The sequence below is a fragment of the Mastacembelus armatus genome, unplaced genomic scaffold (assembly GCF_900324485.2).
Source record: "Mastacembelus armatus unplaced genomic scaffold, fMasArm1.2, whole genome shotgun sequence".
In the NCBI taxonomy this organism is placed as follows: domain Eukaryota; kingdom Metazoa; phylum Chordata; class Actinopteri; order Synbranchiformes; family Mastacembelidae; genus Mastacembelus; species Mastacembelus armatus.
The window spans coordinates 78,854-99,556 of record NW_022872917.1 but is presented as its reverse complement, the minus strand read 5'-3'; the positions used below and the strand labels follow the sequence as shown (position 1 = coordinate 99,556).

Genomic DNA, 20,703 nt, shown 5'->3' with positions numbered 1-20,703 from the left:
ATTACTGTCTTCCCTCTTGGTGGGCCACGCTTCTGGCCACCCTGAATACACCTCCACACACATCAGTACGTACCTGTACCCTCGAACGGTGGTTCCCATATCTGTGAAATCAATAACAATCTCTCATCCAGGCCTGGTGATAAGTGGATACCTACCGATCTCTGGTTTCACTGTTGGTCTGGTGTTGTACTTGGTGCAGATGTCACATTCCCTGACCAATTCTCTGGCCATATCTTTGGGATATGGATGCCACCATTGCTCTAAGTTCTTCCACATTTGGGCTGCCTTTTTTTTTTCTGGTACAGGACGCCATTGGCCACGGCATCTGTGACAGACACATCCAAAAAGAATGGGAGTGAATAGTCCGGAATGGCCAACTCAGCTGCTGTAGCCAGTTCTTGTTTAAGGCGGATGAAGTTTTGCTCTGCCTCCGTCGTCCAAACAAGGTGGGCGGAGAGGTTCCTCAGACCTTGGTCTTTCACCATCCATCGGAGGGGGCTCGTGAGGTTCGTGAAATCCGGGACGTAGGAGCAGCTGTACCCTGTAAGGCCAAGGAAGGAGAGCATGTCCTTTACCAGCAGGGGCTTGGGGTGGTGCAGTATGGTGGATCTGTGGGCAGGGGACAATCCTGCCCCCTTTTGAGAGATCTAACGCCCCAGAAAGGAGACTTGTCTTCTACAGGTTTGGAGTTTCTGTTTACTAACCTTGAAACCCCTCTCTGCCAGAAGCATCAAGACTATCTTAGTGGCCTGTATACAGGCAGTCGCAGATGGTGCCGCCAACAAGAGATCATCTACATACTGAATAAGTGTGGTCTGGTCCGGCAAGTGACAAGTGGAGAGCGCCTGCTTCAATACCTGGTTAAATATGCCGGGTGAAAGAGCAAAACCCTGAGGTAATCTAGTATACCGCAACTGAACCCCCTGATACGTGAAAGAAAAGATATCCCTACAACTCTCTGCCAAGGGCAGACAGAAAAAAGCATTGGCCAGGTCAATACAAGTAAACCAATTCTGTGCTGGGTCGAGATTAGCCAGAGCAACGTAGGGGTTAGGCACCGGCACTGTAGGCGTGAGCAAAATATCATTAATTGCCCTCAGGTCGTGGGCCATGCGATATTTACCGGTACCTTTCTTCTCAACTGGGAGAATAGGAGTATTCCAATTGGAATAGGAGGGTTCCAAGACGCCTGCCTGTAAGAGGCCTTCAATGGTGTCCCGGATCCCCTCTGCTGCCTGCTGTTTATGGGGGTACTGGCGAACCCACAAAGGGGGCCCTTCCTGTACCTGGAAAGTGACTGGCGCACAATCTGTCAATCCCACATCCGTGGGCGAATGCGCCCAGAGTGAGTCCGGCAGAGTGGCAAGCATACTGGCAGCCAAATGATGGTCTGTTTTTTCTCTCCCGTGATACCTAGACACCTCACAATGCTCCAATATTGCCGTGTCTGTTGCGCGTAGCTGGATGCAAAAAGTGTGTATATTGGGAGCGTATGAGACCTGCGGTATTGAGGTAGGCTTCCAATCTGAGTGAGTCAATGCCCTCTTAATGATACCTCCCAATTCTTTGGCCTCACGACTCGGGTGTAGTGCGAGAGACACATGGGGTGTAGAATCCTCCTCCATTTGATACCACGGTTGTTGTTCCGGAAGCAGCTTCACTGCCGCCGCCACACCTTCTGGTGCCACATAAATATTTTCCGTATTGATGCTCCAAGAATCTCCTACGACCTGATCGAACTCTCCCCTGTACCAATCGGTTTGGAGCCTGTCATAGAAGAGGGTAACATGGAGAGGGTCCGGGGGAGGGACGTAGGGGTCAAGGAGCGAGATCCAGGGGCGCCACCTTTGATATGCTGACCAGATGCCTCCCTGGTCTGGTGGTTCAGAGCAAAGTTTAGCCCAATATATATCTGCTCCCTCCTCCTCAGAGGGTCTGAGTAGGAACTGCGCACATTCCCCGGTAGAATACCGGGTACAAGGCAAGCATGTACCATCTGGTAGAGTCACACTCAGTCCTTCAAGGGAGCAGAGAATAGTCGCCCCCAGTTTGATCAGTAGGTCCCTGCCCAGGAGGTTAACAGGGGTGCCCGGAGAGTAGATGTAAGTGTGGTGAACACACTGATGGCCCACTTGTGTGAGTAGTGGCAGTGTCACCGGCAGAGTCTGTTTCTTCCCCGAGAAGCCCATAACTGTGGTAGTCTGCGTCGACAGCGTAGATTCTGAGGTGGTGTTCAAAGTGGAGCATGTTGCCCCAGTGTCGACCAAAAACGGCAACTTCATATAATTGACCATCACAGGCAGCAGCGGATCTGCCGTAGTTTTACTGCTGTCCGGGCCTCCCGATGGGGTGTATCATTCTTGGTAGGAATCCTCCCAAGTCACGGGAGATCCCCAATCCATCACTGGCATATTGTAAGATGGAGGGCCACCTCGTCCACGATACGAACCGGCACCCTGTCCCCCCCGGGCTCTTCCTCGGGCGAAGTAACCTCTGTGAGGACAGTCTTTTACCCAATGTTCTGTGTCCCCACATAGAAAGCATACATTTGAAGTCCCACGAGGTGGGCCCCCTCGCCCCCCGCGTCCTCTCCAACCATTTCCCCCCCTCGGAGCTCCCCTGTAGCCCCCCCTATTCACCGGTAAACGGCGATTCGGCTCCCAGGGCGGTATGGGAAACAGGTCCGGGGATTCTGGAGCATCCATTCCCCATTGCCACATCAATTTCTTTGGTTCCTCGTTGTTCTCCTTCTTTTTTCTGAATTAACCCTTTCCCGGGCCTCTGACAGCTGTATTTTTTTAAAAGCTGAGTTTGGAGGCCCTTATTCTGCTCGTCTTCCTTTTGCAGTTGTTGCTGAACACGAGTCAGATGGTGCACCAGATGTCTCTCCCACACTACAGAGTCAGCCCCCTGTAAATCAGAATTGTCACACATAGCAGTTTTTACCTTCTCCGGTACTCCCTCCAACACCGCCTGTCTATACCACTCCCTCTGGGGCCCTGGTTTGCCAGGATGACACCCAGTATGACGCACCCACAGTTCCTTAGTCTGATCCAAAAAGGTCCTTGGATTTTCTTTTGAGTTCCATGCCAATTTGGGCACGGCGGATGAAGTAGGTAATGGATATTTTTCTCTAATCACCCTACTCAGATCACCAGCCCATTGCGCAAATGGCTCCTCATCCTGCCGGCACAAAGTCCCTGCTGCCCTCTCCAGGTCTCGTACATCTATACTGGTCAGGCACCTCTGAATAACCGCCCTAAAGTCTCCCAAAGCCAATCTCTGCCCTGCGGTCAGCTTGTCCAACTTGCCAAGCCACAAACCTCCTCCCTCTGCCACTGGGGGAAGTTGATCCACCAATGCCTGCACATCCCCGAGCCCGTACGGCCGATACTTCACTCTTCCTTCCGAGGCCAACAAGGGTGCTTGAAAAGAATGATGCTGGTTTGCCTCCCCGTCCTCCAGTCGGTCCTTTTCGTCCTCACTGCCCTCAATGGATTGGGTGGACTGATTGGGGGGAGGTGGGGGACCCTTGGGGGGTCCCCATGATCTAAGCTTTTGGCAGTAGTTCTCACTCGACCCTGAATCCTCTAGTTTACCCATCTCCTTCCCAGCTGAACTGTTCATTTCATCTTGATCAGCCTCCTTTATCTCTGGACGCCATGTTCCTTCCGCCCAGAGTACTATCTGTCCTGTCTTTGGTTGTCTTTGTGGGGTGAACTTCAGCAAAACTTCCCGGTCCAATATCTGTGGGTCCGTCCACCTATCCGTACTTACCTTTGTCTCAGGAGGTGTTCGAATATGAACGTTCCTGGAGCCTCCCTCTCTATGTGCTCTGTCTGCAAAAGGAACAGGTTCTGCCGCGTGATCCGGGGAGCTTCATCCACTTCCAGAGGGAGTTAACTTCAAAGTTTCCCAATCAATGTACTCTTTATAGCCTGATTTCTGTGTGTGGACCTGTGGACTAGGCTGAGGCAGATCAGGCACTTGCAATTCTCCTTTTTTGATCTCTATTACAGGATATAGAGTAGGAACCGAGGGTGCAGATGGACTACTTACGAAATAAGGTGGCGGCAATTTCTCATCAGTTCCCTCTTTGGCCTTCCATGTCTTATCCTTGTGTAGATGCTGGGTACTCTGCCACAGCAGGGCTATATTAATCCAGGTACTGGCCTCTGCCTCCTCTTCCTGTTTTCTCTGTCTGAACTTACCTTTACTAAGGATGGAAGCTTTTTCTCCTTCCATTCCTGCTTCCTTGGCCCGTTTCTCGTGTCCATGTGCCTTCTCCCATATCCATGGGATCAGGGCAGCTCGATCCTGTGGGTTTCTTCCTTTTTCCTTAATCAAACCATTAACTTCTTCCTATATTGTTCTTCCATTTCTTCTTTTGTATTCTTCTGCCCCTGCTTCAGTTGACCTGCCGCCAGGGTTGATGGCACTTGAGTTTCCAGTTTCACCCATTTTTCAGACGGGCCCCATTCCTCATCACTTACCTGTTGGTCCAGGTGTCTTTCCATTGTTATATTCAAGTCTGCCTTCCAAATTAATGCATGGTCTATCTTTATTTTGTATATTGTTGCTATTATTATTCTTTATTATTCTTCTTATATTTATTTATTATCATTTATTCTTGTATTATATATTTATTTTATTTTTATTTATTTGTTTATTATTATTGTTATTATTATTTATTTATTTTATTCTATCTTATTTTATTTATTTATTTATTTTATTTTATTTATTAATTTATCCCCTCCTCACCAGAGGGGGCTCTATCTATAGTTATTATTATCCCTAGTTGTTTCAGGAGAGGGAGCCAAATAAATTATAATACAATTCCCTCTTCCTCCAGTAGAGGGAACCAAATATAGGCGGAGCCTTACTTACCTTACCTTCTCTCACTTCCGCGTTTCTCTCTGTCTTCACAAACCCCGCGCCCCTACACTTCCTGTCTCTCTCTATCTCTGGCGCTTTCCACACACACACACTTACTGTCCTCACTCCCCACTCCTTGATTCACACGGTCATAGTTTCACTCAAACTTCCTCGACATCCACACAATTGCACAAAAATTCTACACAACCTATGTAACACAGCGTCCTTTGTTTATGAGTCAATCCGACATGACTTATTATTTCGGGGTTTCCCAGTTCCCCGGGTCTTGCAACCCAGCTCTACCAGTTCCCCGTCGAGAACTAGTGGGTCCGCCACGGCCGGGAAATAAAAACTCAAAGTTAACCGATCCTACACGGTTTTTCTATTAGTACCGATCCAACACGGTTTTATTTTATTTTATTTTTTTCGTCAATCGATCCAACACGAAATGACGACCTACCACCCCAAACCGTCCAAATTTATAACTATCCCGATTCACACATTGACAATTATAACTTTAGAATATGCCAATTATGCAGAATTCATGAAAAGGCTTCTGCTCACCTGTCTGTGGCGCCACGTATATTGTCAATGCGTTCCTCAGGCAGTCAGTCCAATTTTCCTCATCCCCGTACGGGCCACCAAATTGTTGAGTTCGCATTTAACTTACCCAGGTCCGTTTGATGAGGAAGTACACAAAGACGTCTGGAGTGGTTCAGCTGATCATAGGTTTTATTTAAAACTATACAGAGCGCTCTGGAGATCAACCCTCATGGGACACACGAAGAGATCTGGACTATAGGGGAAAACTATAGGATAGATATAGCTGGTGGCCACCGCCCCACATACCAGTACTTTTCCACAAAAGGAATTTGGACCATTACCTTATATGGTGTTGTTATTCCCTTTTGTCTCCCCTCATAGTAAAGACATAGAAAGAGCGGTGACCCTATCACGTGTCCAAAACATACAGGAGTACACTTTACACAGTACGCTGCATACTAGTCACACAAAGTGTGTCTGCATTCCCACAACAGCCATTTTCAGGTCTCTCCAGAGATGCTCAATAGGGTTTAGGTCAGGGCTCTGGCTGGGCCAGTCAAGAACGGTCACAGAGTTGTTCCGAAGCCACTCCTTTGTTATTTTAGCTGTGTGCTTAGGGTCATTGTCCTGTTGAAAGGTGAACCTTCGGCCCAGTCTGAGGTCCTGAGCACTCTGGAAGAGGTTTTCTTCCAGGATATCTCTGTACTTGGCCACATTCATCTTTCCTTCAATTGCAACCAGTCGTCCTGTCCCTGCAGCTGAAAAACATCCCCACAACATGATGCTCCCACCACCATGTTTCACTGTAGGGATTGTATTGGGCAGGTGATGAGCAGTGCCTGGTTTTCTCCACACATGCCGCTTAGAATTAAGGCCAAAAAGTTCAATCTTGGTCTCATCAGACCAGAGAATCTTATTTCTCATAGTCTGGGAGTCCTTCATGTGGTTTTTGGCAAACTCTATGCAGGCTTTCATGTGTCTTGCACTGAGGAGAGGCTTCCGTCGGGCCACTCTGCCATAAAGCCCCGACTGGTGGAGGGCTGCAGTGATAGTTGACTTTGTGGAACTTTCTCCCATCTCCCTACTGCATCTCTGGAGCTCAGCCACAGTGATCTTTGGGTTCTTCTTTACCTCTCTCACCAAGGCTCTTCTCCCAGGATTGCTTAGTTTGGCTGGACGGCCAGGTCTAGGAAGAGTTCTGGTCTTTTTCCATTTGAGGATTATGGAGGCCACTGTGCTCTTAGGAACCTTGAGTGCTGCAGAAATTCTTTTGTATCCTTGGCCAGATCTGTGCCTTGCCACAATTCTGTCTCTGAGATCCTTGGGCAGTTCCTTTGACCTCATGATTCTCATTTGCTCTGACATGCACTGTGAGCTGTAAGGTCTTATATAGACAGGTGTGTGCCTTTCCTAATCAAGTCCAATCAGTTTAATTAAACACAGCTGGACTCCAATGAAGGAGCAGAATCATCTCAAGGAGGATCAGAAGAAATGGACAGCATGTGAGTTAAATATGAGTGTCAGTGCAAAGGGTCTGAATACTTATGACCATGTGATATTTCAGTTTTTCTTTTTTAATAAATTTGCAAAAATTTCTACATTTCTGTTTTTTTCTGTCAAGATGGGGTGCTGAGTGTACATTAATGAGAAATAAAATGAACTTTTTTGATTTTGGCAAATGGCTGCAATGACACAAAGAGTGAAAAATTTAAAGGGGTCTGAATACTTTCCGTACCCACTGTATACTGTAATGATGCCTTAAAATCCATTATATGATAAATGTAAGCTAATACTACCAAAATGTAAGCTAATACTACCTTGTACCTTGAGCTATAATATAATAGAAGTTATACCTTAAGCTGTAATGTAATGTAATAGAAGTTATACTTTAAGCTGTAATGTAGTAGAAGTAACGATTCCCACACTAATCAGTATTAGCATTAAAATATTAGTATTAGTTACCTGCACACATCAGATTTGAAGACAGGATTATTTTTTATAAATTAGAGCATTGGGGAAAACTTGGTGACCAAAGTTAAAGGGTTAAGTTTTATCCCGTGTGGTGCCACAGGTAGGAGGAGAGGAACAAATAATATAGTAAAATAAAAATAATTATAAAATAATATAATCTAAGAACCCCTGAACAAACATTATCCTGGGACAAAATATCCAACGTGAATGGAAAAAGGCTTAAAGTTCAAATGTAATGACTTGCTCCAGACCCAGTAGATGCTTTTTAAAACCACATCAGAATTTGATGGTTAATGTGGTTAAAGTGAAGGCTGGCTAACTTATATCCATAATAAAAACACAACATTTGCTTCTGGCTGCAGACCTGACGTGTTCATATCATGGTCCTCGGCTCCATCCAGACAGCACCACACCCTCCCATTATTTCACCTTGACTGCTTTATCACTTTATCACTTTGTGCTCCTTTGTACCTATGAGACCAGAATTTTCTTACTGTTTGAGGATTTGATTTAAGTGAAATCTCTCCCTGACATATTTCCTCATAAAGCAACTATAGAACATACTGACTATGAATGATGTTTGAAGCACTTCTGAGTGAAGAAGTGATTATTTAAACAGCTGCCATTACAGTGTTTCACAGCAGAAGTAGATTAGCGTTTCGCTGCAGAGTCACAGGAATGTCTGGTTATTTATTTTTTTCTTTTCTTTTCTTCTTGTTTTCACAACCAGTCAATGTGCAAACCACCATAGGTACTGTTTATTCTGAGGACAGTCCTGTCCTGTAGTGGTAAAGTGTTTCATCACTAGTCTCCTCTATGTAGAAATTCACAAGACCTAGGTCCGGGTTAGCCACACAGTTTTCCCTGCTTTCAGTCTTTGTCCTAAGCTAGGCTTGTGGACACATGGAGGTCAAACTGGTGTCAGATTGAAACATCTGGAAAACAAAAACAAGAGTTATGAGAATTTGATTGACAGCAGTTCACAACTCTGGATAATTAGTGTCTGGACTTGGCCTGCAGCTGGAGCTCAGCCAGGATGACCTGAAGGTACTACTGAGGATCCTGACGGATAATGTGGGGGAGGCCGGCAGCCTGAAGCCCACTGTCCCCAGAGAGGAGGCCACTCTGCAGCTCAGGACAGCTGGAGCTCCCCAGACAGGTCTGATGGACAGAAACTAAATGGTTTTCTAGTCACATATACACAAGTTTACTATTTGTATGTCCACGTTTTTGATTTCTGTGATTTTCTTCTTTATTTTTTCCAGCAATTTGTTGAAATGCTCTGTGTTTCATGTGTTCAGGTGATGTTGGGAAGCCGAGTGTAGACAGTGATGAAGAGGAGGATGAAGCTCTGGACACTATGAAGTTTAACTTCAACATCGAGTCTCTAGGTCTAGTTCTGTACATCAACGACTCAAAACAGGTACTCACACAAAGGGAAAGAAATTAATATAGTACTGCGGGGCTTACTGAATCTGAATCAGGTTCATCTGGTTTGGGTCCAGCTGGTTCAGGTGTGTGTTCGGGATCAGCTCTGTGGTTGTTATATTTCCTGTGATTGTTGTTCCTGATCCCTGCAGTTGTCAGGCTTCCAGCACAAGGAGGACCTCAGACTGGGTGAATTCGTCCTCCACAAGCTGAAGACCTCAGGGAGGATCCTGACTAGCGGCAGCGTGGAGGTGAACACTGTCCTGGCTGCATGCATGTTGGACGACTTGAGGACAGGCATGGAGAGGGTGACATCACGGTAACAGTAACAGACCTTTGGTTTGTTTTTGTCTGGTTGGTGTTTAACAAGTGGTTTGTTAATCATGGGTTCGCTAACACATCCATTCAGTTTCTGTGGGGTGCTTTTTCTTGAGACCGGAAGTCTTTAACTTGTGTTATGTTTACCTGTTTGTTTTTTCCTCGTGGCTGCAGGATGGTTGGACGGAGAAATGAGGACAGCTCAAAGGCAATGATCGACATAACGTTTCGACAGAGTCGGGGAGAACAGGAGGTGGTGGCTGTTCTGCAGGAACTCTACCTGTGTGCCAGTGTGGAGTTTCTGATGGCCGTTGCAGATTTCTTCCTTCAGGCTCTGCCACAGAGTTCAGCTCCAACCGGCACCTCTGTAGCGAGTGATAGACTGACGCTGAGACAGACCACAGAGCCTCGTGCCGACTCAAAGAGCGGTAAGACCCAAACAAAAACAAATTGAAATTAAAATACAAAAATAACTGTAATTGAAGTAATGATGTAGTACAGGGATCTTAAGCTAAATCTAAAGGGTTATGAGATGATGAACAGTACCCAGGTTTAGTTTCAGAGAATGTGTTCTACACTTTGCCCTTGTTAATGAATTACTCATTACAGCATCTAAAATTGCCACAGGACTGATGCCACAAGCCTTTATTTAGTGATAAACCCTCATGTCACCTGTTTGTCTGCTCTGCGCAGCCTCCATGGTGAGGACTCGCCTCCGGGCGGTGGTGGTGGATCCGGAGGTGATGTTTGTGGCCAGCCTGGTCAAGGCTGACGTCCCTGCCCTGGTGGCTTCATTTCAGTGTGACTTCACCCTGCAGGCCGAGCAGAATGGTACCCAGAATATGAGAACCAGCCTCAGGGAGCTGAAAGTCCTTGCCTGCCCCTTGATTCGGAACAACGAGGACAAGGCCGTCACCACTGTAAGCTAAAGTTATCACATGATCTCTACATTTTTGGTCACATTTCTCAGATTGTTGTTTCCTGCAGGTTTATGCATTTAGCTGTTTAACTGAGCTCTGTTGTTCAGTCTGCAGATTCTCCAGCACTTTTGTGTTGCAGGGTTAATGGAAGCGTCATGTTTTCACCTGCCAGTCCCACTCATCAGTCTGACTCTGTTCAATAGGTGTTAAGACCCTGCTCAGTCACCTTGGAAACCAAAACCCAACCCAACCAACCACTGAGCGGCTCTGTGATGGTGGAGGAAGTCATTGTCAAGGTGACTCTGAATTGCCTGTAGGTGTGAATGTGAGTGTGTGTCAGCCCTGTGATTGGCTGCTGATCTGTCCAGGGGGGACCCACTGCATGCTGGGATTGGCTCCATGTAAACTGAAAAATCTAAAAAAAATACACAATCCGACAGATAAATTGTTAAAATGAGAAAGTATATTTAATTATCAGCCAACTGACTAGTCTGGTTAGTCTTGACTGTATGTTTTTGGTGTTTTATGTCTCCTAAACATCATCAACAGAAACAACAGACATAAACCAGTTCCAGGTAAATGAGCTGTCTTCTTAACCTCATCATTGTGTTGTCGTCCTACAGATCTCTCCGTTCATCCTCAACACGGTGCTAACAATAACAGCTGCCATGACGGTGAAGCAGCACGATGAGCAGAGTCCAGAGTTGAAGCCTAATGTGACTGACCTTTGGTCAGTTATGAATATCTATGGCTGTAACTACTGGTTCCTGGGAGTGGACCAGGCTACAGAGGTCACAGAGAGCTTCAGAGAGCAGGATGGACGCAATGAGGGCGAGAGCTTCACTGCTGAGGTCAAGGTACCACAACTTTTTACTTTTCTAAAGCATTTTGGGCTGTACTCGCACTAGATGACCCTTACTGTGCCCTGGCACATTTGAACCCCGAAGTCCAGGTCATTTGACTAGTGTGAGAGCTTGTCCTCAAGGGTATCGTGGTGATGTCAGTTCTGGCCTGGATCATTTCAAGTGCAGTGACTGCAGGGGAGTGGAGAGGAGGAACAATCATGCTCGGGAAGAATACGAAGTAACGGTACATAGGGTGAGGCCACCTTTCTAGGGGAGAGGAGCTCAGTGCACCAATGGGGGATCATGAAGGGATTTGTATGTGAGAGGAAGGATTTTAAATTCTATTCTGGATTTTGCAGGGAGCCAGTGAAGAGAAGCTAATATAGGAGAAATATGATCTCTCTTGCTAGTTCCTGTCAGGACTCTGGCTGCAGTTCCTAATATTGGCAATGTTGTGTAAGTGAAAGAAGGCAGTTCTAGAGATTTGTTTTATGTGTGAGTTAAAGGACATGTCCTGGTCAAAATTAACTATATAGGTTTATTTGTAGTAGCTTTTTTGTTAGAAAAACTATTTCTGATGTTTTTAGGCCCAAATACAATAACTTCTGTTTTCTCTTAATTTGAAAGTAGAAAGTAACTCGTCATCCAGGACTTTATATCAGACAGACACACTTGAAGTCTGGGTAACTGGTTTGTGTTAACAGGTTTCATAGATAGATAAAGCTGAGTGATATCTGCATAGCAGTGGTAATTAATAGAGTGCTTCCTACTAACATTGCCTTATGGAAGCATGTATAAGGTGAAGAGAATCGGTCCTAGTACAGAGCCTTGTGGAACTCCCTAACTATTTTTTGTGCGCGTAGAAGGTTCATCATGAACATGAACAAATTGGAATCTGTCTGATAAATAAGATTAGAACCATTTTAACGCTGTTCCTTTGATTGCAGTCACATGCTCCAGTCTCTGTAATAAGATGTTGTGATCAATAGTGTCAAATGCAGCACTAAGGTCTAGCAGGACAAGTATAGAAACAAGTCTTTTGACTTCATCATCTCATAACTCTTTAGATTTAGCTCAAGATCCCTGTACTACATCAATTAATGCCAGGGTGTCTTTGAGCAGTCTAGTCAGGATGGGGTCCAAGAGACATGTTGATGATTTAGATGAAACAACTGTTGACGTTAGTTCTGAGAACTCTATGGGAAAGAAGCAGTCTAAACATAACTGACATATTCTTCCTGCTGCAGCCAGGTTTCAGTAAGAGTAAGTCAATTTGGTGATCAGTTATCAAATTATTTACTAACAGAGATTTAGACAAAAGAGAGCTGATATTTAATAATCCACATCTGACTGTTCCATTTTTCTGTTCATTAAGAGGAGTGGTCTTACTCTAATGGGTTTTTATGAATAACTCCTCTTGTGTTAATTTCTGATTTATGTGATTTAGATGTTCAAGGAGCAGACAGTGTCTATGGGGTTTGGGGGGGCGTGAAGGCTCTAAGGAAACGGCAGAGAGGCGTTTTAGGTCATTTTCACACCTGAGTCTGGTAGACTCAGTTCGATTAGGGACCAAGCTGCAACATTTTTTACATTTTCAGCTGGTCCGAGTTTGCTTTCACACTACACCAAAAGTTACTGAAGGGGAAGATAATTCAAACAATGAACAAGAAACCTCGCTCATCTATTGGTCAACGTTCTACACGCATGCTTGTTTAGGTTTTGTTTATGCACAATGTCCTCTTATAGCTTTTGATTCACTTGAAGTGAACCAAGACCTGTTTGTAGGCATACTAGAGTTCACTTTTTTGATCCAGTTCGATTGCACATTCACACCTCCTCAAACGAAAACGAAACTAGGGTTCACTTGAAACGGACAAAAGAGGGTCGGTGTGAATGCACCCTCCAACTGAGTCTCTGCTTCCCGGTCCCCAAACTGGATTGTCAGACTTTAAGTTGGCTAATAAACTCAGTCAGATTTCTAGAGGTGAGGACCGCACCATCCAAAGTAGGATGGTCCTGGTCCTTGTTATCAGACCAGGTTTTCACCAGAAATGACAAGGTGTTGCTGCCCCCCAGGTGATCCAGGTGACTCTGGAGTCTGGTTTGGGTCATCAGACTGTCCCTCTGCTATTGGCTGAGTCCTCCTTCAATGGATCAGCCAAAAACTGGTCATCTCTGCTGCAGCTGAGAGCTGACATGACATTGGAGGTAAGGACTTGTCCCTGACATCTGAACCTGTATGTTACTTCATTGCAGCTTCTGTCGACCGACAAAACCCTACATGTGCAACATAAAGATGTTTTGTCATGTTGTATCTGCAGGTGAACTACTTTAATGAGGTCCATGCAGTGTGGGAGCCTCTGATCGAACGAGTTGATAGTGGTAGACGCAGATGGAACCTGAAGCTCGAGGTAATTAAAGTTTTAAGGTCAACAGAAATCATCCTCTGGGCTTATGATGTGCTAAACATCCACACCAGCACTTTCTGTGACTTCACCACAGTTTGTTGTTCCTGCAGATGAGGAACAACCCGGTTCAGGATAAGAGTCCCATTCATGGAGATGACTTTATAATTCTTCCTGAACCTCGCACAGCCATCAGCATCTCTTCCAAAGATACCATGAACATCACCATCTGCCAGTGCTGTCTCAACGTCTTCTATAACCTCACGAAGGTACAACACACTAAAAAAACAAAACCCAGCTACCTGTTGTTGGAGTTTTACAGGAAAAATAAAGATCATGGCATCTGACAGAGCGCACATACATGACCTGAGCTTGTTTGTCTGACTAGTTTTCACTTCAGCGGGAAGACAGACATCATCTTTGTGGAAAAGAAATAAACTCTCTTAATTCTGTATAGTTTAAGTCATTACCTTTTTATTCAGCAATACCTTATGGATTTATTTTGCCATTGCTGTGTTTTGATCAGGCATTCTCCGAGTGCACCGCCTCCACTTTTGATTACTCCCTGAAGGAGAAGGCCCCCTTCACCATCAGAAACTCTCTGGGGATCCGCCTCATAGTGCAGCACAGTGCCAGCCTGAGGCCAGTGGGTTCACTGGTCCAAGGCAGACTATCTGAGCTGTTGGTGGATCAGAGCATGGACCTGGAGCATTCCATGTTTGAGCCATCGTCACGTGGCAAACTGTCAGCTCTACAGCGGCAGGAGAGCTGCCTGTTTAGCCTTACGATCGGTCAGACCCGAACATTCTCAGCATTCTCACTCTGTGGTTCTACACTCACAGACTAACATATTTCCATCTGTTACAGCCTCTGAATAAAGATGTGTTTCTGAACCTGCAGTGCCCTCTGGATACAGTGAGATCTCCCACATTGCAATAGACAAACCAGGACGCCGTCTATACAACATCCGGGGCCCGATGCAACAGGAGGCCATTTCTGTGCTGCTGCAGATCGATGCTGCTGAAGGCAATAAGGTTATCACCGTCCGCTCACCGCTGCAGGTGTGAATCTCAAACACCACTCATCCCCCTGAGAATTTGAACGTGCTTAAGAGTCAGCAACAGGACAAGTTTTGTGTTTGTTGTTTTTCAGATAAAGAATCACTTCTCAGTGCCGTTCACCATCCTGAAATATTGTCCAACATCGAGGAGTCTGCAGAGTGTTGGACAGGCTGAACCTGAGAGAGAGTTTCATGTCACCTTAGAGGCATATAGGTAGCATCACACTACCTCTCTGAGGGGCACGGGGATGTCATTGTTGGCGTGTAACACCAGTGATATGGGGCCAGGTTCTACCTTGGTTCTTTAAATTAGTTCTCACGTAGTTTGTCTCATGCTGCGGCCATGAGCAGATGTCAATTAGATGTTCTCTGCTGTAGGTGCTGTAGTTTCTGCGGCAGTCGGAATGCAGGTGAGCAAAAATGCTGAATTTTATCTCCCTCTGTTTTTCAGATGTCAGCTGTTTGTGTGTCCGGCGGGTTGTCTTGAGGGTCAGTACCATCCATCCTCCACCTGTGTGGCCTGGAAGGAGCAGGTGCACCGCAGCTCGGAGGTGTGCTCGGTGCTGCAGTGTCCTGCGACCGACAGCAGCCTTTTACCGCTGATGGTCAGCACCCAGGCTGTCCTTGATGACCTTCAACACATTACCAGCCACGGAGAAGAGGACTGGGACCCTGCCTACGTCATCCACCTCCACCCTGTGGCCACACTACGCAACCTGCTGCCCTACACCATCCGCTATATGATGGAGGTACAAGTGCTCCTGCAGAATTAAGCAGAAATAGTCCAAAGTCCATACAGCAAAAGAACTAAATATATGGTCTTTACATACATAGTTAGAAATCAAAACTTCCGGATTATGGTTATCTGATCTAAACTAGTATTATTCTGTCTTTAATTCTCAGAGCTCAGCAGATTCCTTTGAGCTTAATGAAGGCAGCACATCAGACCTCCTAAACTCTCGCATCTCTGGTGAGATCGTGTCATTGGTGCTGATGCAGTATCAGGGCCGCGACTGGCACGGACATGTTCGTATTGAACAGGAAATGGCCGAGTTCTTCACCGTGTGCCTCACCTGCGACTCGGACACAAACATAACCGTAGATGTAAGCTTTCATGTGACAAAGACGACAGGCCCTCTGCTACTGTCGCTCTTCAGCCCATACTGGATCATCAATAAGACGTCTCGAGTGCTGCTGTACAGAGCCGAGGACGTCAGCGTCAAACACCCAGCTGACTACCGCGACATCATCCTGTTCTCCTTCAGGAAGAAAAACCTGTTCAGCAAGAGCAAGGTGAGACAAACACCTGGGCCGTTCAGTGTCCCAACAGGCAGAGAATCTTAATTTATTCCAAATTCAAGTGAGGTCTTTTATTACCTTTGGTTTTTTAGTTGAGTTTTTCTTTCTTATTTTTTGTTTTCTTTCAAAATCTTAACCAAACATGTCTGGGATTTTTCTTGAATGTACATGTATTGTTGACATTTTAATACGGTTTTTCAATGTAGGTTTTTCCTCTCAGTAGCACAGAACAGATGTTTTAAGGCAAGGAATCTTAATTTATTTGTCAACCTTCAAGTTAAATGTTTAGTTACAAACACACTTCAGTCATAGAAGCTTAAAATACTAAAAACATACATGGGTTAGGGTTAGATAACATAAAGCCAGAACAGTGTTGGTCTGACTACATTCAGGCGTCAGCATTTCTAGGGTTGTGATTCTTAATATGAAAAGCAGTGGTTCTGACCATTGTGCTTTTTCTACAGCTCCAGCTGTGTGTCTCAACAAGCTCCTGGTCTGATGCTTTCTCTCTGGACACCGTGGGAAGCTATGGCTGCGTTCGCTGTCCTGCCAACAACATGGACTTCCTGGTAACTTAAAACCTCACTTAGGGTGTTTGTTCAATAAAAATGAGCATGTCTTAAAACCTTTAACAACTTTTAATAACAAGCAGAGTGGATCAAATTAGATTTTAAAAGCCCAAGAAAAGCTGAAACTGTTAATTAATCGGCAGAAAAATAATAAAATTAATTATTAAAAAAATTAATAATAAAAAACAAACACCTTCAGATTTAAGCTTTACAAATGTCAAATATCATTTGATGGTTGGACATAACTTTGTGCTCAGGTGGGTGTGAGCATCCAAATGAGCAGCTTTAACCTGACAAGGATCGTCACCATGAGTCCTTTCTACACACTTGTTAACCGCTCATCTTATGAACTGGAGGTTGGAGAAGTCACCGGCCAGAGCTCCACCAGGTGGCACTACATCTCCTCTACTGAGGTGCGTATGGCTCAAGTTCATCTGTCCCATAGACAGTCCATACCAAGACATATCTGGGACAAAGTAAAGTCTAAGTAAAGTGCCTTGAGATTATGTTATTATGATTTGGTGCTATAAAAATAAATTGAAATAACATTTGTTCCTTTTTAAGTAATAAAGAAACGTGATCAGGGTCAGGTCGCTACGTGGTTGGTGTGTGTTTGTCATTGTTGCTGTCATCTGTCTGTTGGTATAAACCCTGTTGCTTTGCAGTGCCTTCCTCTGTGGCCAGAGAGCAGCTCGGGGAAGTTGTGTGTGCGTGTGGTCGGATCCGAATCCTTCTCCAAGTTGTTCTACTTTAACCAACAGGACAACGGCACCCTGCTGAGCCTCGACATGGTCAGTGTCTCTGTTGGCCTGATCATACTGGCTGATTTACTATGAGAAAAATGTGCCAGTCAGGACTTTTTACACGTGTGTGTTTTCAGTGTGGTGGGATTATCGTGGACGTCAACATCTCCAATCACTCCACCGTCATCAGCTTCAATGATTACTATGAAGGGGCAGCTCCCGCCCTGCTGCTCAACCACACTCCCTGGGTCACCATCAGCTACAGACAAAGGTCAACACACACACACGGGTTTCTGTTGATCTGGGCTCAAACTGACTGAAGAGCTCTGACCCTGTAGATGTTGGAGTGTTTTTGATAAGTGTCCTAAACTTGATCAGCTGTATAATCCCTATTAGTTCCTGTGTCTGCATGCAGCCTTCTCCCTGTGCCTGGAAAACCTCCACAAGGAGATGTCTAGGAATATTGTGATCAAACCACACAAATGGGCTCCTTCCAGCATGAAGGAACAGCAGCACATCCAGGCCACAGTACTGTGGCAAGCAAGATGATTCAGGGTAGTTCAGGATTTCAAAGCTCTCCTTCCACTGTCAGTCCAGCAGGTGTGCTTAGTGTGAACGCTCCACAATCATCCGATGGTTTGTTAGATTCTTTTCGAGAACAACTAAAAGGCTGGGAGAGTGTTGGGATTTCTAACAGATGGCAACTGGACTTACTTAAGGTTCACCTCTCATCCAAGAAGCTCTGAGGGTCTTTTGAGGTCACGTATCGTTCCCCACTTGGCCATTATGCGTGTGGTCTTTCATTCCTCTTTCAAACCATCGGTTCGGTCAGAGTAAACACTGCTGTCTTCAGAGGTGCATTGCTACTCCATCAGATGCAGGTGGATGCAGTGTCTGGTCCTGAGAAGTGAACGCTCCTGTCTTGTTGCATGCATTTGCTATGTAGTTCTTTTGTTTCTCCACTATACAAGTATCCACGACTAATATAACCTGAGGTGAATGCCCCAGTATTAATGAAGTCGTCTGTTCACACACTCTTTTAAGATGCTGACACGTAAGCAATGTTTAAGATTTTATTCTGCAAAATTCTGGAATTTGAATATTTCTGATGATTTATTGGAAACTACTGTCTGTTTCTCCCACAGTGGGACAACAGTGATTCACAATCTGAAACCGGGTGAGGCTCGGCGGTTTGCATGGGACGACCCGGCCGGGGTCCGAACACTCAGCTGGAGCTGCATGGAGCATTCAGGAGAGCTGGACCTGCTGAAGGTCTGACACAGGAAAAAAAATATCACTTGGCAGTGTTAGAGGTGACAAGATTCTGTTAGCTCTAGAGACGGACTGTTATAGCTTCTTTTTCCGCCCAGTTTTCGTTTCATATCTGGTTCAGTGGCAGCTGTAAAAAGCCACAGTCCTCTACCAGCTCAGCAGCAAACAGCAGACACACACAGTCAGAGACCAGTTGGTGAACATAGTGGAGCATTTAGCAGCTAAAGAGCCAGAGGTTTCCCTCAGGAGGTGGTGGAGACCAAACCCAGAGCTCAAACTGAGGGAACACTGGGCTGAAACTCAGTAGGTGGACTCAAACACTGGTCCACATGGACCAACAGGTTCGTCTGTGGCTGCAGGAGGTGGAAATAGCTTTTCCTAACATATTATCCACCACTATTGTGTATTTTGGACCCCATAAAGTTTTGGACCCTAAACGGTAATCAAACTAAGATAAATAAAGAGGATTACAAAGTCACACACCTCCCCTCTGTGTCCATTCAGGATGAGGCGGGTCAGTTCTCCTATGACAGTCTGTCTCAGGTCCACTGGGTCTCCTTTCTGGATGGACGTCAGCGGGTGCTGCTCTTCACTGAGGACGTCAGTGTGGTGACGAAGGCTCGGCAAGCAGAGGAGCTCGAACAGTTCCAACAGGAAGTGAAGGTGTCCCTGCAAAACCTCGGCCTGTCGCTGATTAACAACAGCAGCCGGCAGGAGATCGCTTATATTGGCATCACCAGGTAAACACCATCATGTCACCTGGGGCCTGCACCACAAACTGAGATTAGTGGGCTACCTGCTCCCTTTGGATTTACATCAGTGTATCTGGTGCTAGGCACATGGCAACCATGTGGAGTCATCACTCATACAGGATCCTGACGGGGACAAAAGAGTTTACAATAAAGTTACAGTTAAAACAGCAATAGATATTTTTGTGGTTCACTTGTATTCTTTTGCTGTTTCAGACTTTTGAACTATACCATATAAATAAATATATTTGTATAGCACAAAAAATTATTGCATGCACTTTACAAACAAATCCAACAGATCCCTTATGATAGGAGAGGAGGAGAGGTACATGATGGGAAGTCCCCTGGCAGTCTAGGCATTTATTCAATTCAGGAATAATAAAAATTATAAATTAAAAAATAATCAGTCAAAAAAGGATATCGGGGCTTTACTCTTCATTAAGAGTAGTCTATTTTTATAAGGTTTTTATGAATAACTCCTCTTGTGTTAACTTCTGATTTATACAGTATGTTCGAGGGGCAGACACAATCTCTATGGGGTTTGGGAGTGACGGCTCTAAGGAAACTATAGAGAAGCATTTTAGACTGAGTCTCTGCGTCCTCATCCCCACTCTGGGTGGTCAGACTTTAGGTTGGCTAATAAACCGGGCCAGACTATTCTAAGTGGGATGGATGCCGTCCCTCGCTACCAGACCGGGTTTTCCCCAGAAAGTGGCCCAATTGTCTGTGAAACCCACATCGTTTGCTGGACACGACAACTATTTCTGTTCCCACTGGTTTTAAACAAACAGTGCGAGTGTTTAACTTAATTCCATTTCCACCCAAGTGCACACACACACACAGTAGTGAACACACAAACACACCGTGCCCACACACCCGGAGCAGTGGGCAGCCAGTGCTGCGGCGCCCGGGGAGTAGTTGGGGGTCCGGTGCCTTGCTCAAGGGTCTCACCTCAGTTGTGGCATTGAGGGTGGACAGGGTACTGGCTGTTCACTCTGCCCACCAACAATTCCTGCCGGACCTGACACTCGAATATGTGACTTTCAGGTTACAAGTCAGACTCCCTACTCATTAGGCCACGACTGCCCCACTAAATAACTAAATCATGAGCGTTACTTCTGCATCCTACTCCATCACCACAGCTCAGAACAGCATGAGGAAATAAAAACTAAATTCTTTTATTTGAGAAATAACCCACGTATGAAACGCCACCTTTAACAGGTCATCACACCCTCTGGATGTGACTCAGGCGTGTCTCTCTGTTACAGCTCAGGTGTTGTTTGGGAGATGAAGCCAAAGAATCGCTGGAAGCCGTTCAGTCAGAAGAACATCAACTTGCTGGAGAAAACCTACCAGAGTCAACTGACCGGAAAGACACCGGGGGGTTGGGTCAAGCTGGAGACCAATCTGGAGGTCAGAGGTCAACAGACTAAGTAATCCTGCCATCCAGATGTAGTTTGTCCAGTGAGCTGACTGAAAGTGTGTGATGTCATTGGCTGTCAGGTGAATCTCAGCAGAGCCATAATGATGATGCGTCAGCCATTTTCCTGCCCGGTGAGAAGGAACTTCCTGTCCGGGATCCAGGTGGAGTTCAAACAGTCGCTGCACCAGCGCAGCCTGAGAGCACAGCTGCACTGGCTGCAGGTAAACACCCGCCCAACACACACCTGTCCAGAAACACACCTGCATGACTGACCTGGTTTCTC

General features: G+C 45.7%; 1 protein-coding gene across 3 annotated transcripts in view; it reads left to right on the top strand.

Moving 5' to 3' along the window:
- Nucleotides 1-20,703, top strand: part of vps13c (vacuolar protein sorting 13 homolog C) — a 64,253-nt gene that overhangs the window by 30,657 nt on the left and 12,893 nt on the right. For all 3 annotated transcript variants that reach the window (XM_026301233.1, XM_026301232.1, XM_026301234.1), the window contains 23 exons: nucleotides 8,410-8,548; nucleotides 8,691-8,812; nucleotides 8,970-9,136; nucleotides 9,310-9,563; nucleotides 9,829-10,055; nucleotides 10,259-10,351; nucleotides 10,679-10,912; nucleotides 12,977-13,108; nucleotides 13,222-13,311; nucleotides 13,419-13,574; nucleotides 13,832-14,096; nucleotides 14,206-14,366; nucleotides 14,458-14,579; nucleotides 14,817-15,114; nucleotides 15,269-15,658; nucleotides 16,129-16,233; nucleotides 16,491-16,646; nucleotides 16,899-17,024; nucleotides 17,114-17,247; nucleotides 18,122-18,248; nucleotides 18,753-18,988; nucleotides 20,266-20,410; nucleotides 20,501-20,641. In XM_026301233.1, the coding sequence (XP_026157018.1) occupies nucleotides 8,410-8,548; nucleotides 8,691-8,812; nucleotides 8,970-9,136; nucleotides 9,310-9,563; nucleotides 9,829-10,055; nucleotides 10,259-10,351; nucleotides 10,679-10,912; nucleotides 12,977-13,108; nucleotides 13,222-13,311; nucleotides 13,419-13,574; nucleotides 13,832-14,096; nucleotides 14,206-14,366; nucleotides 14,458-14,579; nucleotides 14,817-15,114; nucleotides 15,269-15,658; nucleotides 16,129-16,233; nucleotides 16,491-16,646; nucleotides 16,899-17,024; nucleotides 17,114-17,247; nucleotides 18,122-18,248; nucleotides 18,753-18,988; nucleotides 20,266-20,410; nucleotides 20,501-20,641 (4,020 nt within the window). The remainder of the gene's footprint in view (nucleotides 1-8,409; nucleotides 8,549-8,690; nucleotides 8,813-8,969; nucleotides 9,137-9,309; nucleotides 9,564-9,828; nucleotides 10,056-10,258; nucleotides 10,352-10,678; nucleotides 10,913-12,976; nucleotides 13,109-13,221; nucleotides 13,312-13,418; nucleotides 13,575-13,831; nucleotides 14,097-14,205; nucleotides 14,367-14,457; nucleotides 14,580-14,816; nucleotides 15,115-15,268; nucleotides 15,659-16,128; nucleotides 16,234-16,490; nucleotides 16,647-16,898; nucleotides 17,025-17,113; nucleotides 17,248-18,121; nucleotides 18,249-18,752; nucleotides 18,989-20,265; nucleotides 20,411-20,500; nucleotides 20,642-20,703) is intronic.